Below are 25,258 nucleotides of genomic sequence, written 5' to 3'. Positions count from 1 at the left end.
TAGTTTAAGGTTGGAGAGTATTTAAATGATTATAGACACAAAAATTTGACAAAAACTATTTATTAATTAGAAATAAATCAATCTTGACTTGCATCAACATTTTCTGTTTGTAAACCTTTAAAGGTAGCAACTGGTATGTACGTGACAAGAGTGTACAACTTGTTCGCAGAATCTTCATCGTCGTTCCTCCTCCTGCTTAATCGTACACGTACTCTAAATGGTACATTCCTAAAAATATTTACATTTTAATTGAGAGATATGTAATATCGCTATGCTAGCATAAACAATTCAATTCTAGTGGAATACTTACCTGATTCCTTTAGACCAAAGCTGTTTGTTGAGACGCGTATCGATCCTTACATCTGGAGTTCCCATTTGTTTCTCGGCGAATTTACGGATTTCTTTGATCGCTCTTGGAGCACGTTTCTTAAATCCAACACCGTGAAGACGTTTGTGAAGATTCACTGTGTATTCACGAGTGACAACCTCATTGATTGCACTCTTTCCCTTCTTCTCCTTGGATTTGGCCATTTTGTACTGGAAACACAATTGCAAAACTATCACAATGTGACATAACCAACTAAATTTCAATAATAGTTAAAAATTAGCTTATGTAAACTTGTGAAGACTTTGCGGAATTCGAGCCACACTTTCTTAAAACGACTAGTGCATTTCTATCGTAAAATATTAAGTTAGGTTTTACATTTATCTGTTAGTTGCTGAGAAAGCAGTAAACAAAACAATGTTGCGCTCATGTATGTTCTAATTATAAAACCTGTTAGGTTATCAACGATAATATTAGACGCGTATTATTACACAGTAATTAATCGACATAATTACACTGAATCTTATTTATTTTTAAAAGATCACAGCCAGATGTTTCTCGATTCTATTTTACGAAAAATTGACAGTACCTCTCCGACTTATGGTTGGACGCAAAAGAACCAACGTTCTTCGCGTTCCTAAACCCAACAATTTCCGGTTGCACTATGTTGATAAGGCTTAACAAACACAAACATTCGTAGTGCATATACAAAGTACGAATTTAATTTTTCTAGAAAATCAGTACTCTATAACTATATATTTATGTACTGTACTATCTGATAATGGAAATAACGTCTTCTGTGTAAATAAAAAATAGAGATTGGCTATTGGAGGAGCGTTGTTTAATAACAAAGAGCCGAGACTTGGTGTGATGTATGGCATAAGGAAGATCGCGCCACGATAGCTTCGAGGACGCTTGCAATAGTGGAAAATGGAGTCTATTAACCTGTGATGTTGATACAATTGTTTTTAATCATAAAAAGCCTTTAATGGAATTAAAATGGCTGGTAAAGTGTGGAATACAGAAATATGGAAAGCTTGGGATAAACATGGAAAAAATGATTTGTAAGTGGTTAAACCGCGTTAGCGTCCGAAAGTGCGTTCGATTAATATTGAATTGATACTGCATACTCTGTGCAATTGATGGTTGCAACTTATCTCTCCTCGTTTCTCGCTCTTCTGAAGAGTTAATTGTCAATTAACAACTGTTTGCAGCCTCAAGTTAATCAAGCACAAATTTAAGGAAGGCAACACTGCAGGTGAGCTTGCGTGTATTTTCCCGTTTACTTTAACAGCTTGAGTAGCCACGTATTTTAACTGTGTAAAATATATTGCACGCGTTCGAATTTCCGACCTCTTAATTTTATCGAACTTTCCTTTGTTTTTTTCTGAAAGGTATAACATTTATTTCTAAGCAAATTTCATCGCGTATATCAGATATAAACTGTACACGAGCATTAATTGTTCAAGAAGTATTTGTGTCCAAACATTTAACTTCTACGTTTGAGCAAGATGTAGTCACAATACTTTTGTGTTTTAACCAGTTATAATTAAAAAATAATGTAACAAGTAAATTCTTTGGTTTACATTTGTGTACGATGTTGTTTTTCCTTTTAGAATGGAGAAGAGGATTGTACGAATTAATATCGAATGGAATCCATGGGAACATAAAAAAGGACAATGTAGTTCAGACATTAGGTGAACTGACGGTAAGATTAACAATTGGGAATTGTGTATTGTACAATGTCTCAATGATTTTTTTATTTATTCTGAACCAAGTTTCTTTTAATATACCTGTAGTCTATGAAATATATTTGATTTCAGAATATTGATGGGGCAATACCATCTGCAATAGTGGATATATTTACGTTAATAGATGCAGAAGCACATAATGAAGAAAGGAATAACTTTTACTATATCGTTAAAGAATCAGAAAAGGTATCATTTTATAGGATTAGCAAAACGATCAAAGTATTTGCTTATACGTTAAAACATTTCTAATGGCATAATTAACTTATGTCATTTGCTTGTTATATAGTTTCTCACAGATAGGATATTGAAGGAACGTTTAGAGATTGATACACTGCAAGATGTAGGAACACTGAAAAACAAAAATTTTCAAACAAAATTCATCAAAGTGAAGACAAAATTGTAGTATGTATTTTACTTTTCCAATGTGTTCCCACTATAATATTTAACATTGATTTGAACGCACACCAAAATTGATGTGAAATATTAATTTACAGTTATAAACAGCGAAAATTTAATTTATTTCGAGAAGAGAGCGAAGGATATTCTAAACTTATAGTAGAATTGAATCAGGAACGTCCAGAAAGTGAAGTAGCGTCGATACTAGAGATTGTTAAATCTCTTATCGGTAAAACATTGTTTCCATGAGTTTTATAATACAATTGAAATAACAGATGACATTACGAGCGTTCGTTTTCTTGTTTTTTAGGATATTTCAATCTTGACCCTAACAGAGTACTCGATATTTTATTAGAAACATTTGAGAATCGACCTCAAGACGACGCGCTTTTTATTCCATTAATTCGTTCGTACATGAGTGATCAACTGGTTCTCTGTGAAGTTTTAGGATTTAAATATTGTTCGACTGTGAACGCTACCCCGTTTTCGTTGCAAAAAGTCACCGCGCTTATGTTACAGCACGGTGTTATTAAATTAGACGATATATTACCATGGTTAGTGCCAGACGATAAGACAATTATCAAAGAACACGAACAGGCAATGAAACAGGCGAAAGAATATGTACGGAAGTTGAGCGTGATTTCAACTAAGGACAAAGAAGAAGTGCCGGAAGAAAGAGAAAATCCTCAGGTATCTAAAGTAAATTACACTTTAATTTCAATTAACTTTAATGTTAATAAGATTCTTGTCTATTGCTTAAAAGGATAAATATGCGAGTAATCAAAAGTTTGGGTTGTGTGAAGCATTATTAGAGATAGGAGCTTGGGAAGTAGCACAAAACTTGTTCAATCGTTTACCAGAACACAGTCTTACCGACCAACGTCCCATCGCGTTAGCCTTGTGCAAAATGATTCAATCCCTTATTGAACCCGTTTATCGGAAGTAAGTTACACTGAAACAATACTAGTTTCTGTATGGTATGCTGTTATATTTTTATTTTGATACGGTGCTATTACATGATATTCCAGATATTGCATAATATCGCCAAAATTGCAAGGTACAAAAGTTCCACCGCTGAAGAGCACCCTTGCGCCAAAGCCAATCGAAAATTTTGAGGAGATCCACGATCAACTATTACCGATGCTTATCGTGCTCGGTCCCAATTTACATCACGATCCCGTTTTAATGTATAAAATCATGCGAATATGTCACACAGCCATAAAACAGTGCCCATTAGATTCGAACAAGCTACCAGTCGATAAGAATAACCATTTATATTACGACGTACTAACTATTCTTGACGTAGCGTTACTGCCCTCGTTGTCTTTCATGGACTGCAACTGTTGCGTTGCTGAGGAACTTTGGAACATTTTAAAATATTATCCATATCAAAATCGATACTGTTTGTATGCTCGGTGGAAGAATGATACACCGTTACAGCACGCCGCGCTTTTACGTAAAAGGGCAGATGCGCAAAAGAAGATTAAATCCATCATGAAAAGAGTGAGCAAGGAGACGATAAAACCTGTGGGGAGATCGATAGGCAAACTCACGCATTCATCACCTGGTGTGCTGTTCGATTATGTTCTTGTGCAAATTCAGTTGTACGATAATCTTATAGGTACACGGGCCAATAGATTATATTTATACAGATAGATAGATTTTTTTTATCGAATTGGTCAAAAAGTCTGACTGTTCTTTTTAGTACGAGATCTAGTATAAGATATTAGGCAAATAGAGTGTTTATTGTCTTAAATGTTACAGGACCTGTTGTAGATTCCTTAAAATACCTGACTAACATCTCTTACGATGTACTTGGTTACTGTCTCGTGGAAGCTTTGGCCGGTGCCGACCGCGACAGGTTTAAACATGACGGCACCAGTATATCACTTTGGCTCCAATCTCTCGCCTCGTTTTGTGGCGCCATATTTAAGAAGTATAATATCGAACTCACTGGTTTGCTGCAATACGTAGCTAATCAACTTAAAGCACAAAAAAGGTACATTGTACTTTGTTACTCTATTTAGATGAATCGAAGGACCAACTATTCGTGTAATTAGATCGTTCCAACAATAATTAGTTTGTTCTTTATTTTTTCAGTTTAGATTTATTAATATTGAAAGAAATAGTACAAAAAATGGCAGGCATCGAAGCTGCTGAAGAGATGACTTCTGATCAGCTAGATGCAATGGCAGGTGGAGACTTATTAAAAAACGAAGTAATTATTTTTATATTTTAAACAATCAGCGCATATGCACGTTCGTATAATCGTTTAAAAAAATTTCAGGCTGGTTACTTCAGTCAAGTACGGAATACTAAAAAATCATCGCAACGATTAAAGGAAGCTCTCGCGGAGCATGATCTCGCTGTGGCATTATGCCTTTTGATGGCTCAGCAGAAACATTGCGTTGTGTATAGAGAAACGGATAAATCTCATCTTAAACTTGTTGGTAAGTATTTTCTACGATATTCTTTTTTTCATTTTACAGGAAAATATACAGAAATGTATTACCCAATTCTAAATCGTAGGGAAATTGTACGATCAGTGTCAAGATACGTTAGTTCAATTCGGTACTTTTTTGGGATCTACCATGACGGTAGACGAATATGTGGAGAGACTACCTTCTATTCATTCTATGCTACAGGACAATCATATACATTCTGATGTCGCATTTTTCCTCGCAAGACCAATGTTTGCACATGCCATTAACGTAAGAGAATAAGATTTGTTTGTTTTTATTCGATCTACATATAAGTATCATGCTTTAATTTCATGTGTTAAATCCAGATTAAGTATGACGCCCTGCGTAAAGCTGACCCAAATTATAAGAAAATGTCCACCGCTATGAAACAAGCGAAATACGCAGAAGCTGCGCAAGCAGTTATGGCACCTGTTGCTCAGTCAGTTAGACCTTTGCATCCTTTGAAAGTATGGGAAGATATCTCGCCACAATTCCTCGTAACTTTTTGGTCCCTATCAATGTACGATTTATACGTTCCTGTCGAGAGTTATCAGAGAGAAATTAATAAACTAAAGCAACTCGCAGCCCAAAGCGCTGATTCCAAAGATATGGTTCGTGTTGATAACTTTTCTTACGCGCAGAACAATCTGTATAGTCCATCGATCTTAAATTTATATATGTATTTTTTTAGAATGTTAGCAAGGGAAAGAAAGAACAAGAAAGATACACTACTTTAATCGAAAAGTTACAAGACGAAAGGAGAAAACAAGAGGAACATGTTGAAAAGGTTTTTGCATATTTAAGGTAAAATTTTATTAATTTAACGCCGATGCATTTTGTTGAAAAGACTAGTTTGTTTCGTTTCACGATGAATACTAATTTTATTAGGCAAGAAAAAGATACCTGGTTCTTATCGCGCAGCGCGAAATCAGCGAAAAATGAAACGATAACACAATTTCTACAGCTGTGCCTGTTTCCACGATGTACGTTTACAACTGTCGATGCCATGTATTGCGCCAAATTCGTTCACACTATACATTCTTTAAAGACTGCAAATTTTTCAACCCTTCTTTGCTACGACAGAGTAAGTATGATTTACATGATCGTTTAAATATTTAACTTAATGAATAATATTTAATTTTGCAGCTTTTCTGTGATATAACATATTCAGTTACCTCGTGCACTGAGAACGAGGCAAATCGTTACGGAAGATTTTTGTGCGCCATGCTGGAAACAGTAATGAGGTGGCATTCCGAAAAAGCCATATTCGATAAGGTATATTGTTTTGCAGCTTTAAAAGTATTAAATTTCTAAAATTCACATAGCATTTATCTTCATTTCAGGAATGTAGCAATTATCCGGGATTCGTAACGAAATTCCGTGTTAGCAATCAATTTTCTGAGGCAAATGATATGGTAGGGTTTGAAAATTACAGACACGTATGCCACAAGTGGCATTACAAGATTACGAAGGTAGCGATTTTGTGAACTAAATTTTTGTTCTTTTTAATCACAATAATTGGTATATAATTGAAATCGTATATACGCAATTTCATAGGCGATCGTAGTTTGTTTGGATTCCAAGGATTATGTACAGATAAGAAATTCTTTGATAATATTAATAAAAATATTGCCACATTTCCCTGTCCTGGCTAAATTATCTCAGATTCTCGAGCGTAAAGTAGAAAAAGTAAGAGAGGAGGAACGTGGACAACGCCAGGATTTACACGTTCTGGCGACGTCGTATAGTGGTCAGTTGAAAGCGAAGACACCCAATATGATTCGCGAGGCAGATTTTCATCACGTGGGAGATAAGGTTTGTATCAAATTTCAATTCTGATAACTATAAATATATTTTCATTTTGTGTAAAAACATTTTTACATTATTATCTTTTTCTTTTGATAGGCCGGAAAAACTCAAGATTCAACTTCGAGCAATGATACATCGGAGAAGGTTGGCGATGGAATATCGACCAAAGAAATCACGAACGGAGACAGTAGGATAGACAAAGAAAACAAAGAACAACGAGAGAAACGAAGTGCTTCGAATCAATTACATCAGTAAGTCGTAGTTTTAAGCAACAGAAGATTCAATTTCTACTTAACATGAGTATTCAGAATTTTTCTATCGAATTTTTATTTCACATAGCGACAGTTCGGAGAAAATCCGGAAAAAAGAAGAAAATAAAGAAAGTTCAGATGGGAAAGAAAAGCATATGAAAAAAGATGAACTTAAAGAGGATGATCCAACAGATAAGAAAGACCGAAAATATTATAAAGTAATTATAGGTTTCCTACAATTTATCGTACATTGTTTAAAAAATATATTATCTTGTCATAATTTTTTTCATTTTGTGTTATAGGAGGAACACTATTACAGCAGTGGTGTAGATAATTTAGACCGTGATCTTTCTAGTGTATCAAATAGTAGTGCTAGTTCTGGACCAACGCAGGATGGATCGGATAGAGGTTTGCATCAGGAGATTACAAGCGTTGTCGAAGCATGGCGTGTGATCGAACGTTCTCGTAGTAATTTTTTTTAGAGAAGATTAGACTTCAAGGAAGAAGATGTTGAGAAAACATTGCATGCGTTAAATTGTATATAATGTATCCTAAATTACAAAATTTGATAATCTCTAATTTCAGATGCCAAAAGAAGAAAAGTTGAGAATGTACAAAAGGTGAGGATCACTAAATTTTACGATGGTAATATTTTATTGAGTATATTTAATTCGATTTTCAATCGTTAACAGGAAGGAAGACGCACGGAGGGAAGTTTCGATAAAAAGGAACGCTCGAGTAAAGGAAAAATAAGGGATGAACAGAAAGAGTTGCGTAAAGAAAAGAAATTTGCAAGAAAAAGAGTACGTTTCTTATTTTCAATATGTTTAACATTATTTAATATTCTTTACTATACGTAATTTAATATATCTATCAACTTTTCTCGTATTGAAGCAGGATAGAACAGACGAGTCAGCAGTCACAACCGAACAGAAACGAAGAAAGGATGACGAAAAAGGTGAGAAACTTGTATATCAATTTTACTAATTCGTTGTAACGCAAATTTTCCCGTATAAAGAATGAACATTATTTTTAGCAAAAGGAACACATCAAAACGGTGATATTCCCGAGCACAGGGAAAAGCACCATTACAACAAGGTTCGTAATTTTAAATGAAAATTTTCACTATTCATGTATCAAAGATATGAAACATTGTGAAACAATGAAGCCGTATCTTTATCAGGATACATACGTATCTTCGATAGTATGATATTTTATTGAAATTAATATAACCTTTTTCCTGTATTGGTGTATAGTTAAAATGGTCGCTTGAAGTAGTGTTTGTATCTATATTAATATATATATATATATATATATATATATATATATATATATATATATATATATATATATATATAACCCTTTCAGTGGTACGGTAGTTCATGTACATATAAATCCATCCTCTTGATTAACAAGTACGTGACGATATTAATATTTTAAAACAAACGTTATTCACAGAATAGATCTGAAGTATACATCTCGTAAAATTACTCGCCACTAAAAGGGTTACTCATTGATTCACAAGATTAGTTATACGTCATAAATAGGGTCATTACTTGTCTTTCCCATACGCAAAATTTGAGATAATCTCGTGCAATTGTCCTGGTTGACGAGAAACGTACATGACAACATATTCCTACTAAAGGTGTCGCACCCGTTTTTTTTCTTTTTTTTTTTCTTTTCTTGCTCGACAGATCCGATAAATTCACAATTTTTACATTCTATCCCGCACATTCAGTCTATATAAATTAACTTTTTTAAATCATTTTTCTAACACTATTCCTTGAACCCCTTAGTTGATAAAGACGTCCGCTTCGAGTACATTGAAAAGACGAAATGGGAGACAATAGCAAAGACCAGAAAAACTAGGTGATACTATCAAGTACCCAAACGCCAATTACAGGATAACATGGCATTCAGAAGGTTCATATGAGAATGTATTTTCAGGAAAAGTCACCCTACACAAAGGAACGTACTCACGAACGGGAGGGCCGTGAAAGTCGGGACAAACAATATCCTTTTTCAAATACTATATTTCTCAATGTTGCTGTTAGAGTAATCTAGAATTGACCAAACTTTCTTGTGATAGTCTTCATGTATATCTACATATACTATTAGTTTGTAGGTTATTATTGTTAGTATTTTTCTCTTTTATTATCGATGACATTGGCAAAAGGAAGTACGATCCTTAATTCTAAGTACTAGGAGGAGTTCGGATCCCAAACGAAGATGATGTACAACTATGGAAAAAATTTGACTTAACATTTTATATACTACGTTTGGTGTTGCATGTAATTAAGGTAGAATTCGAATAATAAAGAAAAAATAGCGAATAATTTGTATATTATATTAACGTCCAGTTTTATAAAATAAACTAGGTAATAAAAGCACTTTGGTATGCATTCTATTCAGTCTTCAAATTTGTACATATACAATTAAAATTTTATATAATTTATAATAGCAATTATTATATAGATGTCGCAATAAAAATTCAATAAGACAACGGTCATGTATACCATTAATTACAAAACTCCTGATTCTGTATTAAAACTAGGGGAACAATGTGATTACATTATTGTTTTAATTAAAAAAAATCGGCAGAACTAGTACTAGAGAAGAGATATTATATTTACATATGTTTCTTTAATGGTCATTGCTTATGGTGAGTTGTTGATGAAGTTGTAATAATACTGATCTGCTTTCAGGCTTTCTTCCTCTAAACGTTTAAGCCTCAGTTTCGCATCCTGAAGAATGTCTTCTGTCGAACTACTTTCGCTGATAATCGTATTTACGTTACCAGTTTGGGCCGCAACTTCCACATTGATGGGTCTTAACGAACGTATCCCCTCTACTTGTCGTGACAACTGAAGGGCCCGTTGTGTTATCTGTTCTATTCTCAGTTGTTGATCCCTTATAAGAGCAGTTAATTCTTCCTTCTCTTTAGTAAGTACCTCAATTTTATCTTTCAACTGTAAATCGTTTATAAAATCTGTCTGTACATCGATGTTTCTTAAAAAATGATTAAACGATTCTATTGGAAGTCCCGTCTGAACCCCTTTTTGTTCGCGCGATTTTTTCAGGTCTTCTTCAATTTTTTTATAGTCATCTTGCTCCCTTTGCAATCTGTATAAAAACAAAATATTTAATATTGCTCATCCCTATTATAAATTTTGTACATTTACCTATCTGCTTCTTGTAACAATAATCTTTCTTTCAGTGTTAACTCCATTTCTTTCTGTAAGATTCGTTGCTCATTATTGTGCTTCCTTTCCTTTAATTGTTTCTCCTTTAAACTTATATTGTGCATAACATTCTGTGGAATTAAAATTTAAAAGGCATTCAGTTTAATTTAATTAATTATAACTTAAAATTGCTATTACCTGGACTTGATATAATTTTGCATTCAATATTTCTATATGTCGTTCAATGAGCACTGCTTGCTCTTTTAATATCATTTCTCTCTCACGTAGCTTATTATCAACCATTCGTTTGTGCATAGAAATCTTTCTTCTCAGGGCATTTAATTTCTCTACGTGTAAATTGTGAGATTGCCAAGAAAATTCTGTCTGAGTGGACTGGTTGCAAAGAACCACCTTTTCTTTTATCGGCACATCATTGTGTATGTTGTAAGTAAACATAGTTATACATTTTAATATGCATAAGAGAAGAGGCATATCATTTTCAATGTACTGCGATATAATGTATTGCCCTTTGGTGTCGTGAGGATTGATACCTAATGTTTCCAAAACGTGCAATACATAATCGCTCTGTAATTTTTTATTACTCTCTTCCTCTTTGCTATCGGCTCTTTGAACTGTTTTATTAGAAAAATTAATCAACAGCGGCACTTCGCTAGCGAATACGGATAAGGTATATGCATAATTGTGATTGAACAAATATTCTGCTATTAGTAAATCATAGATATACTGTTTTGCACACTTGGGACCGTCATTTTTCAGACCAATATCTTTATTTTTCAATGCATTTATTAAGTTTTGACGCAAATGCGTTCTTATGTTCGATATTATTCCACATTTTTCGAACCTATAAATAAATGTTCGATATATAAATTTGATCAAACATATACAAGAACTTAACCTATATCATTTTACACAATAATATGAAGTTTTTATAATACACCTACCATTTGTACAAAGTGGAATAATAATCTTGATCCATGTTACGTTAAAAAATTGAAAATGACTTTGTTGTAAAAGTTGTTATACAAAAGATTAAAAATTGTTGATTTTAATTAAAGACTGTTATATATACATGCACAAAGTTTAAATGCCACACATGGTCCAACATGGGCCCGTCGTATATCGATATATCGAAATTCGAAAAACATTATCTACAAATATATATCAATTTATTATTAATACATTTTAAAAACGTTGCCAATTTTATGTACATTATGTAGAAACGTCTTGCATAATTTAAATAACATACATATCATTAATAAATTACATTATTTAAACGCTTAATATCAACTCGCAAATACTCGTATCACAACTTATATCGACAGAGAACCACACACTTTCCATTTACCTCAATGTATGTGTGGTTTAAAAAACTTGACTACGATACTCAGTATAATACTGAAAGAAATATAAGCTACTCCACGATAACTTATAGATTAGCTGGCAAAGAGTTTTCTAAACGAAGTATATTAATATAAATTACATCTATGATTAGTAAATGACGCATAATATTTATGAGATAATACTATCGCGAACCAATTTAAGAGACTTTAGTCTTTTTCGCGTCTGTTTTATTATGCTTTGTCCGCTTGTTAGTCGACTTAGTCTCCTCTGAGAATTGGTATCTAGCTGCCAGTCTCTCCCTTATGAACAAACCCTGAATCAGCCTTTTCCAATTTCCGTAAACCCGTTTCTCTCGCTTTTCCTTAGCTCGTTTTGCTGCCTCAACTTGTTCGGCTTCCCACGCTTCTCGCAGTGTATCCTCGTATTCGGAACAAACCACGTATCCCTCGATGGCAGGCACTGCACCCATGCATCCAAAATTGAAACCAACCACGGCTGGTGCACAATCGATGTTCAGTTTTCGAGCAATCCGATTCAATCCTGCCACTGTACATCGAGCATATTTTTTTATTAACATGATGTATTACTTAACACATTTAGACGTTATTTCTATTTGTCTAGTTATGATTCAACTTACGATTTATATGAACGGTGCCTTTCGGAAGCATACTCTGTTGGAACAGATCTACGTTTCCATATTCATTTCTTGGAACGATACCATCTTTGGCTTCTGGTGGTTCATAAGGCTTAGTCTGCCATTCGCCAAATATTTCTAGCGGCAAATCCTTTATTTTTGCGCCTGACAGCTATCGGAATTAAATTATTTTAATATATTTAATTATCATTCTTCTTGAAATTAATATTCGAGTGCACGAGTACAAACGTAGTATTTACCTTATCATACTTAGGCCGCGACTTGACTATTTTATAAGGCTCTTGGTTCGGTTTCACGACTCTGGCTTTCTTTAACCAAGTTTCTCTTGAGCAAAGGGTATGTACACAGTGACGAGAGTAAATAGCGTCGCCTGTAGAAGTGTATCCTAAAGGCGCGCAATCTGGAGGATACAGCGCTTCAAATTTAAGCAAATGCTTTTGAATTACATACAACGGATGTCCCTTGCACGCACCGCTTGTTTTTGGCAATGGTTGCTCCAATTCTCTGAAATATTTAATATCAAATATTTGAATACCGGACTCTCTGATTACTGAACTTGTTTTAATTAATTAACAAGATACCTTTGCAATAGCATTTCATCTTCGGCTTTAGAAATTATTGTATCTCTTTCTTTCCAATAAGACAGGGTCTCGACCCACCATTTTTCATCAATTCTTTGTTTGCGCGTGATTGTTAGCCATTGCGAACAGTAACGTCGAGTTACATCTTTTATTAAACTCTGCGAGTTCCAAGCTACCACGTACAGAACAGGCTTCGTCGTTTTTTTCTGTAACAGAACATAACAGGATATTATTATCGCGTTGTGTTTGAGTCCGCGACTAACTTACATATACTTCAGTCACGCAGTGAATTTTTTCCTCCATTATACTCGCACAAATCCAGCTTTCCTCTGATTCCAGATATATCTCAGCCCAAATATCTTGCCTCTTCTTTGTACTATTCGCCTCTTCATCCTCGCTATCCGAGGATACTAATTTTTTGTTGCTCCTTTTTTTATCACTCTTAGAGGTTTGAGCCGTTGCTTCCTTGGCATTATCTGATTTCGTTCTCGCTGGGCGTTTCGGTTTCGGCTGAAACTCTGTTTCGGAATCTGTCGAATTTTCTTCCATATAATACTTCGATTTTGTTCCATCGGACTTTGAAAGCAACTCTGCGGACTTTGTCGGTTCGCTATCTTCCGGATTGATATTAATTTTACGAGATCTTAATTGTCTCAAATTCGGAAAGCTCTTCTTCTGTTCCACAGCCTGAGATACATCTTTCTCGTCTGCGCTACTAGACTTTTTAATTTTTAAGTCCTCGTTAGTATCAATTTTACTTTTCTTCGTCTTACTCTGTGACTTTGAACGCAAAATTTCCGCTGCCCTCTTCTTAGCTTCTGCATTTGCAATTTTCTTTGCTTCTGGACTATTTTTAATCAGATTATCACCTTCTTTCCTCTCTCCTTTCTTCCCCTTTGAGCTTTCTCCTTTAGCTGTATTAGATTTACGTTTTGGTTTATCTTCCTGCCCTTTCGTATCACCTTTAAACAGCGGACTATCGCTGAATACTCTATGAGGAGGGCAAAGCGATATGACCAGCCTGCAATTCAAGCCTAGTGCCCTCAACGCAGCAATATACAAGAGTACCAGCTCCTTGTAACCGGAAACTTTCTTCTCCCTCAGTATTTGTAACAAAGTTTCCTTATCTATTCGTTTGTTGTTATTCGTCTCGACAAGCTCCATCGTAAATACATGTTTAAACCATTTTGTAAATTTCTCTAAATAGGCAAGATCAATTCTATCCTTTGGATAATTACAAGTCGATATCAAAGATAACACCCCGGCCATTACTTCAGGTTGATTGATCTGACGGTTTAAGTGAAAACCATACGCCAACCAGCAAAGTAATCCTACTTTCTCTATCAATACCTGACTGGCTCTTAAACGTCTTCTCAATATCGTTTTCAAATCCTGGGCTTTCTTTTTTTTTTTATTGATTATCATGCTAGTGCCAGGTAAAACGATCTTGACACCATCTTTTGGAATCGTGTACTGCTCAGAAATCTCTTCGTCTTCCTCATTCTTCGTCGTTAGATTTCCAGAAGCTTTTTTGGACGGCGAACCAACGCTACTCTCACCCTGCAGCAAAAGCTCGTCTATTTCATTGAACGAGGTAGAATTATTTGTCTCATTTCTTATCTTTTGATTGTCTTTCTTAGTTTGTTTCTGTGGTACAGAAAGCTGTGAATCTGCCTGCGTATTTTTAGTGTTTTCATGGTCAAGTTCTGATTTTTGTGAATGTTCCAAGTTCTTTAAAACCTGAGTGAAAAGTTCGATGTTACCCTTTTGTCGGACATCCTCGAGATCCTCATCGTCGGTGGTATCACTCTCGGTGCTGTTTTCCACCGTAACGGTCGTTGTCTTTGGCTTTCCTTCCGTAAAGAAGCTCGAGTTCAAATTGATTTTCTCTGGATCGATTAGATATTCACTGCTACTATCGGAACTGTCGTCCTCCGATAAAGCATTCATTTTGAGAATGTTTTCAATAGTAGATTTTTTTCTTTTCTATTACCATTTAATCGTTGCGCGGTTTTGCATCATTTTGCGACACGCTTCTGACGTTTACAAATCGGTAAAAATGCACGAGTGCTCGTAAATGTGTAATTTTATCTTCAAATACAATCTACTGCGGTATTTTTAATCTTCATAGCGTTAGTTTACATTTAATTATATTTTGTTATAATAAAAATTTTACAATTTCTTTGAAAATTTTTTTATTACTCGTGGCGCCATCTCTGTGAAAAGTGCTGAAACTACTCACCGAATAGTTTCCGCGCTCGCCATAGAGATGGCGCTAGTAGTACTTGAGTAGTTTACTTCGCTGTCGATAATGCTGAGCGACCAGTTTGAGCACTTTTCACAAAGATGGCGCCAGGGGTTTCAAAGTAGAGGTGGCATCATCTGTCTCACTCTTTCTTATAGTTTTCTTATATATCTTTCTCTCTCTTATCCCTAAAGCGGCAGATATAATTTATCTGACTCCTTGTATTCAATGAAAATTAAGGAGTTTCTTTATTTAATCAGCAGTACTCTAAAATTCTGTAATTAAGACGAGAAGCAACAGCGGCGAGAAGATAAGAGAAGCGGAAACGAAGTCAGGAAGGCAATAGATGTATAATATATATTAATTTTGTATCGGTATCTATTAGTTTTAAGGGAATTGTTATAATTTTTATGTAAATATACCTTAGACTATTTAATTGTATTGATAGATGGAAATAATATTATATTGTAACTAATTGTATTATATTAAACTTTAGTTTTATTGTATTTTGTTATATATTTCAATCGTTTTGTAAATTTACATAAGTTTTAGTTATAAGATGTATTGTAAATTAGTTTATAACAATAATTTACAACAATTAGGCTGTAAAATTACTCTGTACATTATTTATACATACCAATTATATGTATTCCCGTATGTAAATCATTAAAAGGATACAATAAACGTTTAATCATTCTTAATTAATTTGTTAATCAATTAATACCTGTCCAACAATCCTAGAAAGAGCAATCCCAGTCCTTAAACGAGAAAATACTCGTACATATCCATTCTGGACACAGTTAAACTAAGATAAAGTTTGAATTTCCCGCGCTTTTATTTTGGATACCTCCTCGCATATCATATTCTCCTGATACAAAGTCCAAAAATCGGGATTTTTCAAGCAAAGTGCCCATTTCTGAAATTTGAATTTCCCGCGCTTTTTTCGGATACCTCCTATGACGTCATGTTCTCCTGATACAAAGTCGGATTTTCGAGATTTTGTTCGAAAAATCGGAAATGTATCAGGAGAACATAAGTAGTGAGGAGGTATGTGTGCCACTTCCAGGAAAATGACGTCACTTCCAAGAATCGCCGAAATTCCAGGAATTCTCGATGACGTCATTTCCAAGAAGTGGCACTATTCGGATACCTCCTATGACGTCATGTTCTCCTGATACATTGCCGATTTTTCAACCAAAATCTCGAAAATCCGACTTTGTATCAGGAGAACATAACATATGAGGAGGTATCCGAATAGTGCCAGTTCTTGGAAATGACGTCATCGTGAATTCCAGGAATTTCGGCGATTCTTGGAAGTGACGTCATTTTCCTGGAAGTGGCACGCATACCTCCTCACTACTTATGTTCTCCTGATACTTTTCCGATTTTTCAACCAAAATCTCGAAAATCCGACTTTGTATCAGGAGAACATGACGTCTTAGGAGGTATCCGAATAGTGCCAGTTCTTGGAAATGACGTCATCGAGAATTCCAGGAATTTCGGCGATTCTTGGAAATGACGTCATTTTCCTAGAAGTGGCACGCATACCTCCTCACTACTTATGTTCTCCTGATACATTTCCGATTTTTCGAACAAAATCTCGAAAATCCGACTTTGTATCAGGAGAACATGACGTCATAGGAGGTATCCGAAAAAAGCGCGGGAAATTCAAATTTCAGAAATGGGCACTTTGCTTGAAAAATCCCGATTTTCGGACTTTGTATCAGGAGAATATAATGTGCGAGGAGGTATCCGGAAAAAAGGTGGGAAATTTAAATTCGGGTTATTGCGGATCTGATTGTTAAATGATAAGACTGTGCTCAATTTCTCTTAAATAATTAATTTATTTAAATAAATTATTACAATATACAATAGATTACAATTAAACTTCATTTTACAACGGTAATTGTACTTATAATACAATATTTTGTATACCTAACATTACAATTAAATGTAGCAAGCCTTATAGTACTAGAGAATATAACAGTTTACTTAAAATTAATAAAAAATGATACGAAATAAATGGTGTGACACGCTATCCTCTTCTTTTTCATCTTCGGTCGTCGTTTCGAAGCTTTCCTGCTCTCTATCTCCCCCTGTGGCACCTAAAAGAAAAGAAAAACCTGTTAGCTAATCCACATGTATATCAATGTATTCGATACATATAAAACAATAATGCTATAAAGTTTCACGAAGCGATAGAACATTATTTCAATCAGTTCGCATTGAATCGGTAGGACTGCAAGCGAACACTAAAATTTACTTCACTGCCGATAACGACGTGCGAACAGTTTGAGTGTCTTTTAAAGAGATGCCACCACCATTAACTATCGATAAGAAAAAATCGATAGTTTTCGATAGTACAAACTACGAGAAATGATCGATATGCTATCGATATTTCTTTACGACTACTGTGTTGGCTATGCTAGAGGTGGGAGCTTGCTGTAGGGTTCACTTTTGCTCAGGATCTGATGAGAGGTGGTCACGAGGTAAGTTACTTTTCTGATTTGCGTAATCTGCGTTCATCGCGTGCATCGCTACAAAAGATATAAAACGATAAACATTTTTAAAGCAACTGGCATCTTAGCATACCATTCATTCTTATATTTTCGTTAATTTGCCACTGCATTCTACGCACTTTTCGCTTTATGTGATGACACGCACATAGTCTCGTTCGTATGATGTATTTCTTGATTATAAAACTTAGAAATACGACTCTGAATATGTTAATACACTGAAATCACTTCGACGGCTTAATTCAATCGATCAATCATTCGGATTCTGGTTTATTTGTTCTTCTAGAATTAGCTTAAAAGCGCGAATAGCGTTAAGATTAGTCAGAAACGTGTTTTGGATGGCCTCTCGCTGATCAACTTTGTTTCAGCATGTTTGCAATTTTTCTAGTGAGTATTATTGTTTTAAGTCACTTTCATAAAACACCATATTCCGTATTATTTTGTAGAAGTACTATTCTTTCTGATTTTACCATGATTTCCGTTTATTCTGTTCTTTTGATCTCCATTTCATTCCATCTTTGTCAGTTTTTTGAAACTCTCTCTCACATTTCCAATTAATATTCGTTAAGATACAAATTTCTACAAAAATTGGTATTTCTCATGATGTTAAGTTACTGCCCCAGTCTGATTAGTATGTGAGTGATTCAGTACTCTGAAGAAAATAGTATAAATTATATAGAACTTATTTAACTTAACAGTGAGTAAATTTAAGATTCTTTCTTATCTTTTAGTTAAAAAGGACCAGAAAAATGGATGTGCAACATTCTATAACAATTTTCTTAAGTAGCAATGGTAAGTTTCCACATCTATATAAGTTTAAAAATAGTACTAAATATTTTTACATTTCTCTCTCTGTCTCTCTCTCTCTCTCTCTCTCTCTCTCTCTCTCTCTCTCTCTCTCTCTCTCTCTCTTCTCTCTCATATTTACATGTATATATCACAAATGAATATGATGAATATTAACAGCTCCAGTCAAACAGATATATTGTGAAGAAATAGTAAAACTGAAGATTTAATACAACAAATAGATGTTTAATTATTCATGATTTCTAATAGAAGAATGTATGTAGTAATAAATGTACATGTATCATTTCAGAACCACATAATGAAAATGGCTGAAAACCTAATTTAATTGAAGCATACAAATCTAGATTGCTTATGCAGCAATAAAAAAGAGTAACATGAATTGTGGAAGATACAGGTAATATAAAAAAAAAATTTATTTTATGACGTATATGAATATCGAAAAAACATGTGATGAATAATTTAAGTTATCCCTGTCTTACATATATACATGGTGATACCCACTTCCTGATAAAAATTTAGGATCTTAAAAGTGAAACCAATCATCTATACTGTTTGTATAATAATCTGAAATTATTTAATTACAGGAGTGAGAAAAACACTACATAGACAATTTTATTGAACCATGAGGTCTTCTTCCAGCTAATAAGAAAGTAAATAACTTTTTATTTTTTACCAAACATTTATCTCAATTCGAATTGTTTCATGATGATTTAAAAAATAGACAAGCATATGTCTGATCAGATTGATGCCACTTATTTTCTGACTACAGTTATTGAAATTAATATTACATTTACAAATTGATGTATAAGATTAGCAGTAATGACAATTATTATCATTTTGTTAGGTTTTTCCAATGATTTCACAATTGACTAAGTATAGCATCGTTTCACAATTAAGGTGAGTAATGCTTGCACATTTAGAATGTAACTTAAACTCTGTACTTAATCAATTTCTTCGAATATCAACATTCATAAACAGCTACAAATTTTATTAATAACTATGATGTTACAAAGAAATATACGCTAATATGATCTACCACAGTGATATCCACTTGCCCTCACTGAGTTTCAATTCTTAAATCGAAATACAATTAATACAAATACATGTAAATTTAATGAAATTTTACTTTTTGTCTGTGAAGGTATACTACAATTCTATTTAGAGTGCAGTATAGCACAAGTGAACAACAAGGTATAACACTCTCTAAATAACTAAAAATTAAAGAATATCGTTTTTATTATTATAATGATGCTCGCAATATACGCTATGAATTTTAATGATAATTAGTTCTTTCACTGAAGCTAACTTGAACTTATTATATAACTTGCTTAATCCTGCAAAGTCTAACTTAAATTGTTATAATTTTGGTTCCAGGTAAACTTTGAAAAAGTCAGCCGCCATCGATGTATTTTTATTTTAAATTAATCAAGCAATATGTATTTATTGTATTTAATAAAGAAATGCAGAGACAAACTAGTTTTTATTTCTAGAATGACCCTTTTTTTTAATTATTAAAAAGAATTCAACATTCGTATAAATAATATTTTCCAATCAAAAGTTTTCTCTTTAATAACTTGATTCAATCAATAATAAGCAATAGATTTAAGTGACTGGAAATAAGGAAAATAGTATGGACTAGATGAATTGTTTTATTGATGATTCAAAATTAGTGTAATGCCACTGAGATGCTGTAAATTTAATACTAATAAAATAGTCATCGTAATATCTGTATGTATAAAATAAGTATAATGAGAGAAATAAATCATACAATCTGGTAATCTGAAAGTGGTTTTAATGTTAATATTGAGCATTGTTACTTAACTGACTCCAATGGATAATTAGTTTATAGATTACTTTCCTTACAACCAAATAATTATTGCTTGAACAAAGTTTACGTATTAAAAATTATAATATATTATAAATAGAATGTACAAGTTCTCTAACAAATTAATATCAATAAATGTGTATTTAATAAAAAAAAATATATGATTGGTAAAATTATTGAAATTGTTTTTAATTTTGCCAATTTTTTTTTTATTAAATACGATATTTTACTGTTTAAGTTTCTTTAAAATTATTGCACACAAATGCATTTTTATCATCTAGTTTTTGATTTCGAGGCCGCTTATACATGGAGACTAACTTCAAACAAAAATATATATAATAATCTTAATAATATTCGGAGTGTAAGAGGAAAGATAGTAACAAATGTGAAACAAGAAGAGTATCAAAACACACATTTGCTCACTTTCATATAATTACTATCGGAAATAGAACTTACACGTATATGTGCATTTTTGAGATGAATAAAATTGTGTAACACAAGAATGTTACGTATGATTTTATTCATTTCAAATTCCCTATGAAAAATAATCTCCTATAAATGCCTTAGTTTTTATCGAATGTTTCAGTGAAAAATCGTACTACGTTACAGTTTAATATTTACTTATTTTAGTACTAAGACAGTGTCGCGCGTTTTTAATTCTCAATTCTAAAAAAGATTATCGTTTAGCGTTAATATGGATATGCCTTGAATTCTTTTTAATCTTTGTTACACTTAATATATCCTGGTCTAAAATTTCTAGATATGCAACAAGCTCGAATAATACTTATGTATCTCTTAACTCTTTTGAAACTTTTCTCAAGAAGCTTTCAAAGAGTTCTCAGATCTTCTGTTACCGACCAGTGAGCAAACTTACTGCAGTTTGGCAGCAGTCTGACTCCAGATTCCTTCAGAACCTTGAAGTTAGAGAGCTTGGAAGAGATTCAATTCTTTGAGGAACAAGTTTCACCATTGGTCTTGCGAGGTCCAATAATTTGCTATTTTTTTTCTTTTTTTTTTTTGCCAGTCCATTTTGGATTCGCAAAAAAAATTTGAAAGCGTAAAGAGTTCATAAGCGCTTGTCTAGGCAAGCTTGCAGCACCACTTTTTCAATGTGAACGAGGGCACTTGTGATAATTCCGTTATCTGTGCAGATAAGCTAACAATTATAACCATTCTACACAGTGATGGTGTTACGTTCTCATACTAGATATTCCTATCGCACGCTGTACCACATACGTCACAATTGAAGCTGGTAATCTGTGAGCGGGTCAAATTCTCTTTGATGGCTGGAGTTTGAAGCCATAACGTAGCCCCACAGCCGCATGGCTGTAGTACACACCCTTTGTATCTCATCTACTTCGACAAAATCAAGATCCGTTCGCCAATGGAACGGAGCCACTTTTGAATTACGAAATGTACTCGAAACACCACCCGCATCGTTCTTTGTGTGTGTGTCCAAAAACTTTTTTACGTTTACATGAAAATCCAAACCGTAGAAATTGTACAGCTCTTTTACGTGTCTGTACGGATCTACGGATAAGTCCTCATAACGTACTACCCTATTAAATAAGAAAAACGAAGAATAAAAGATCGTTTCAACTATTAATAATATCGTACGCAAACAGTGAGTCATACCTAAAAGTACGTGGATACTTTTTTATTAATCGTATAGCTACGCTAAAGTCCGAAACCATATCTGCACATACCAGTGCAGGATCTGAACAATCGGGATTAGTAGGGCACCACTCCCTATGCTTTCTTGATTGTAAAATCCCTCTTGGATCGCGAATCAATAGGACTAATCGTATTCCTAAACTGAAACAAATTATTTCTTTCATTTAGGAAAAATTATTGATGGTTTCAATATTTAATTGGAAAATTAAAACGCGTCTCTCACTCTTCTTGCTCCAAGAGTTTCTCCGCAGCGCGTAATCTTAATCGAACGATTTTCATCGACTGAAATGGAAATAACTTGCAAAATTTGGAAACGAATCGTGGATCCCAACAAAGTCTTTTATGAATCTGGCATTGCTTCCATAAATGCGTATTGTGATTGAAGACCCAAGGATGTGTTTTACCATAATCCAAATATCGATCTAAAATAATGCATTATTTTAACAAAATTATACACTTTATTGGAAAATATAAGTATGTGCCAATGCTACTGGATTGTTTTTTAATGATCCTATAGGAAATATTCATACCAAGGTTACTAAAATCACATCTTAGCAAAGATTCGAGATTTCTAAGAGCTTCATCAGCAAGTGGTGGCCCCCTAATTTGTACGATTCCAAAGTCAAGCAGAGGTTCATAGTGATAAAAATTTGCTGGATGTGCGTTAACTACGTCGCCAAGAAACGTGCTTCCGCTTCGCCAACTTGTCAGGATTACACTTCTCATAGGCCTACCACCTTTTTCCAATACTAAGTCTTCCAATTTACTATAACAATTATATTAAACTATATACCCGTAATAACTACATACGTTTTTTATCTGCGTTTTAATTTCTACATTTATGTAAATTTTCCTCAATACTGCATTTGGAAAAAAATTTTTTTATATCAATATTATAGTCATAGAGATCTATGTACCTAACATTAACTCCATACTTTCCATCAGGGTACTTGTATCCTTCCATTTCCCTCTCGATCGCCTTCCTTTGCTGATCGACGACTTCCTGTATCTCAGCAAACGTAACATTTTCTATAGACCCTCTAAGATATCCCTGTAAGCCATATATAATACAAATTTAAAATTCTCTTCTATGTGTACATAACTTATTTTTACACATAACACAAGTAAAAGTGGCAGGATATTTCCATCGTCGTACCGAAAATGTTAAGCGTTAATCGCAAGACAAAACATTTACTTACCTACTTGGATACTTTTTTAACAAGTACTTAAATTTTGTTAAATAAAACCTCAACCATATTACTTTAAATGTAACAAGTACCATTCATAATCTTTTGAATCATTCTTGAATAATGATGATTAATCTATAGTACTTATTCTGGCAAACAAAAGTGTCAAAACATACATAAAATTTACATGTGATCATGCTTGTTGCTTACCATCACTGGATCTTGAATTTTGACGATACGTGGCCTTAATTCCACATCCTACATTAAAGAAAATATCAACATGTTAGCATTCTGAAAGTGCATTGTACATTTTGTGAACACGGTAATGCTGCTGATGTAACCAGGACCAATATCTTTCTCCCTCTTTCTCTAGATAGATAGTGAATTTGTGTCCAAAGTATGCAGTTACGTGAACAAAATTGTAGTGGACATTCTTGTTTAAAATTATTAATACACTTGCCTAAATATAATAAATGTCTGATGAAAGTTATGATATCGCATTAATACTATTCAATAGGAAGTGTGCATAGCAACAAAAAATAAAAGATGCAAGGAAAAGGGTGTCGATTTCCCTTGTCTTTCATCCGTTAATAAAACATGCAAAAGTACATGTGTCTTCACTATATATTGCCATTTTTTATAAATTACTCCACATCTGTACTATAAGTTTGGCATAATGAAAGCTGTGCATTTTAATCAGTAGTGGTACGCTAAATATTTACAGCGGTCTTGTTAGTTTTATTTATGAATTACCCCAAAGATACTTCCAACATGATCTCCGATAATTGTTATGTGTGATGCTGCATGAACAAAAATAATGGGAAGGGAGAAGGCTGGAAACAGGGAGAAAGAGAGCTGGTAAACTGTTCGCAAATGGTTGGGTAGTTCATTGTTAGTGCACGAGTGGAAAAAAGTTAGGTGCAAAAGTTAGACTTTACCGTCAGAAAGAGCGTGTTTGGCGTGACTCAATTTAGAGCAATCCCCACCTCCGATTTTTTACTGACCGATATCACCGGCTGCAGTCGATGCTCAAGATAGCTGCTGTAGCGTTGGTTAAATGCTAAGAAGAAGATGCAAAGGGACGCCAGGCCTACTAGACCATAGAAGCTCAGTCGTTTTGACATCGTTGGTCCTGTGGGCAAATTAATTACATTTGTGAAATTGTATACTAAATACACATTCTTTTATCACCCATAAATCTCAGTTACGCTTAATTATCATTATGTTCTAATTCAAGATCAGTAGTAATAATGAAAGAAAGAAACAGACTACATATGATAAACTTTAAATGCTGATGCGGTCAAGAATCGTTCGTAATTCATTAAAAATTACGTCAACTCTTTAATTTTATCGGATCACATTGCGTACAAATAAGCGCCATGTATTTAATGATTTACCGCATAGCAAAGTGCGAGCGTCATAAGAGCGGTGTTGATACACTGGGCTCTCCCTCACCTCGGGATCGAACGGTATGGTGCGTCTGAAGAGTTCCCAACTAGGAATGACGCGGTTGGCGAAGATTTCACATTTTTCTTATCATTTTGACGTAGTGCAGGCACCGTGTAACGTTCATCGTGTGGTCAGCCTAAGCAGATAGGCGCATATTTCGACTAACATAAATCAACCATATCATCTGTCGGCTTGCATGTGTATAGGCTAATAAAATCCACCACATATGTGATTGCTTGGGCACAACTATAACGCACGGTGACGGGAAATACAATTGACAGTAACAATCGTTACGATTGTGTTAATTGCCGCGATTACATATCTGTAGTTTTAACGAAAATCACTTACTACTTCCCGTATAGCGAAGCCGTACTTTGTTTTATTTAGTTAGCTTTGTAAGTATTTTTAGGTCAATTGATCGCCGCGAAATGGTACGTTCGATTGAGTCGCATTGATACCTTTGTTCTTATATACATGTGTGGACCTTGGTCCGAGATATGAACTTAAGTATTCGTGGTATAAGGCTAATAATTTTGCAGTGCTAGCATAAATTCGATATCGTGGCTTGAGCGTTTTAACGTGTTATACCCACTGTGTGTATAATAATATTGGATACATTTTTTGCATAGACTTAGCGTATTTCATTTAAACAGTAATGTCCATGTTGTGATAGTGAGATTAATGGCTAAACTCCAACACCTACAATTAGATGTACTTATAACTCGAATGCATTTGTTGCAAATGCAGTTTTGGAAATTCCATTGGAGTATGGATTTTTATG

At 34.0% G+C, this 25,258-nt stretch overlaps 5 protein-coding genes, 1 long non-coding RNA gene and 1 other non-coding gene across 16 annotated transcripts; 3 read left to right on the top strand and 4 right to left on the bottom strand.

Annotated features, from left to right (window-relative positions):
• Positions 1 to 44: 44 nt before the first annotated feature.
• Positions 45 to 1,012, bottom strand: Rpl31 (ribosomal protein L31). 2 transcript variants are annotated; one of them, XM_076901376.1, is made up of 3 exons: positions 915 to 1,012; positions 311 to 537; positions 45 to 228 (listed from the first exon to the last, which is right to left on the bottom strand). In XM_076901376.1, the coding sequence occupies exons 2-3, from the start codon at positions 529 to 531 to the stop codon at positions 78 to 80; spliced, it is 372 nt and encodes a 123-aa protein (XP_076757491.1). In that variant the 5' UTR covers positions 532 to 537; positions 915 to 1,012; the 3' UTR covers positions 45 to 77. The 2 variants fall into 2 exon arrangements, with proteins under 2 accessions (XP_076757491.1, XP_076757492.1); XM_076901377.1 differs by lacking the exon at positions 915 to 1,012 and adding an exon at positions 841 to 865.
• A 229-nt stretch (positions 1,013 to 1,241) lies between these two features.
• Tho2 (THO complex subunit 2-like protein) lies at positions 1,242 to 9,330 on the top strand. 5 transcript variants are annotated; one of them, XR_013102294.1, is made up of 29 exons: positions 1,242 to 1,389; positions 1,540 to 1,583; positions 1,942 to 2,033; positions 2,149 to 2,262; positions 2,363 to 2,478; positions 2,571 to 2,701; positions 2,783 to 3,162; positions 3,236 to 3,414; positions 3,501 to 4,093; positions 4,237 to 4,471; positions 4,573 to 4,690; positions 4,760 to 4,922; positions 5,002 to 5,183; positions 5,261 to 5,545; positions 5,626 to 5,738; positions 5,823 to 6,018; positions 6,081 to 6,209; positions 6,278 to 6,406; positions 6,492 to 6,749; positions 6,840 to 6,994; positions 7,083 to 7,212; positions 7,297 to 7,402; positions 7,580 to 7,614; positions 7,687 to 7,797; positions 7,892 to 7,952; positions 8,031 to 8,092; positions 8,791 to 8,863; positions 8,942 to 9,006; positions 9,197 to 9,330. XR_013102294.1 is itself a non-coding variant. In XM_076901295.1 (28 exons), exons 1-28 carry the CDS (start codon positions 1,325 to 1,327, stop codon positions 9,225 to 9,227), a joined length of 4,269 nt encoding a protein of 1,422 aa, XP_076757410.1. In that variant the 5' UTR covers positions 1,242 to 1,324; the 3' UTR covers positions 9,228 to 9,330. The 5 variants fall into 5 exon arrangements, 3 of the variants coding, with proteins under 3 accessions (XP_076757410.1, XP_076757408.1, XP_076757407.1); XR_013102293.1 differs by having other exon boundaries at positions 7,889 to 7,952; XM_076901295.1 differs by lacking the exon at positions 8,791 to 8,863 and having other exon boundaries at positions 4,249 to 4,471; positions 7,889 to 7,952.
• A 118-nt stretch (positions 9,331 to 9,448) lies between these two features.
• LOC143427318 (uncharacterized) lies at positions 9,449 to 11,280 on the bottom strand. Its single transcript, XM_076901354.1, has 4 exons — positions 11,139 to 11,280; positions 10,375 to 11,038; positions 10,177 to 10,307; positions 9,449 to 10,117 (listed from the first exon to the last, which is right to left on the bottom strand). Exons 1-4 carry the CDS (start codon positions 11,171 to 11,173, stop codon positions 9,652 to 9,654), a joined length of 1,296 nt encoding a protein of 431 aa, XP_076757469.1. The 5' UTR covers positions 11,174 to 11,280; the 3' UTR covers positions 9,449 to 9,651.
• A 264-nt stretch (positions 11,281 to 11,544) lies between these two features.
• On the bottom strand, positions 11,545 to 14,731 carry Xpc (DNA repair protein complementing XP-C cells homolog). The gene is made up of 5 exons (XM_076900597.1): positions 13,042 to 14,731; positions 12,775 to 12,980; positions 12,433 to 12,697; positions 12,176 to 12,344; positions 11,545 to 12,084 (listed from the first exon to the last, which is right to left on the bottom strand). Exons 1-5 carry the CDS (start codon positions 14,722 to 14,724, stop codon positions 11,735 to 11,737), a joined length of 2,673 nt encoding a protein of 890 aa, XP_076756712.1. The 5' UTR covers positions 14,725 to 14,731; the 3' UTR covers positions 11,545 to 11,734.
• Positions 14,732 to 17,429: 2,698 nt separating this feature from the next.
• LOC143426936 (uncharacterized) lies at positions 17,430 to 18,737 on the top strand. The gene is made up of 4 exons (XR_013102221.1): positions 17,430 to 17,508; positions 17,822 to 17,922; positions 18,267 to 18,327; positions 18,632 to 18,737. It is a non-coding gene; the product is annotated as an uncharacterized LOC143426936 (long non-coding RNA).
• On the top strand, positions 18,129 to 18,197 carry LOC143427781 (small nucleolar RNA SNORD31). Its single transcript, XR_013102361.1, has one exon. It is a non-coding gene; the product is annotated as a small nucleolar RNA SNORD31 (small nucleolar RNA).
• Positions 18,738 to 20,910: 2,173 nt separating the features above from the next.
• LOC143427319 (carbohydrate sulfotransferase 4) lies at positions 20,911 to 25,077 on the bottom strand. Of its 5 annotated transcripts, none has more exons than XM_076901357.1 (8): positions 24,826 to 25,077; positions 24,033 to 24,160; positions 23,239 to 23,286; positions 22,759 to 22,892; positions 22,372 to 22,607; positions 22,065 to 22,263; positions 21,803 to 21,982; positions 20,911 to 21,726 (listed from the first exon to the last, which is right to left on the bottom strand). In XM_076901357.1, exons 2-8 carry the CDS (start codon positions 24,150 to 24,152, stop codon positions 21,405 to 21,407), a joined length of 1,239 nt encoding a protein of 412 aa, XP_076757472.1. In that variant the 5' UTR covers positions 24,153 to 24,160; positions 24,826 to 25,077; the 3' UTR covers positions 20,911 to 21,404. The 5 variants fall into 5 exon arrangements, with proteins under 5 accessions (XP_076757472.1, XP_076757470.1, XP_076757471.1 ...); XM_076901355.1 differs by lacking the exon at positions 24,826 to 25,077 and adding an exon at positions 24,484 to 24,580; XM_076901356.1 differs by lacking the exon at positions 24,826 to 25,077 and adding an exon at positions 24,426 to 24,573.
• Positions 25,078 to 25,258: the final 181 nt, after the last annotated feature.

The sequence above is a fragment of the Xylocopa sonorina genome, chromosome 9, assembly GCF_050948175.1.
Source record: "Xylocopa sonorina isolate GNS202 chromosome 9, iyXylSono1_principal, whole genome shotgun sequence".
Classification (NCBI taxonomy): Eukaryota; Metazoa; Arthropoda; class Insecta; order Hymenoptera; family Apidae; genus Xylocopa; species Xylocopa sonorina.
Note: the sequence above shows the minus strand (reverse complement) of the source record. Positions and strands in the feature narration are given on the sequence as shown.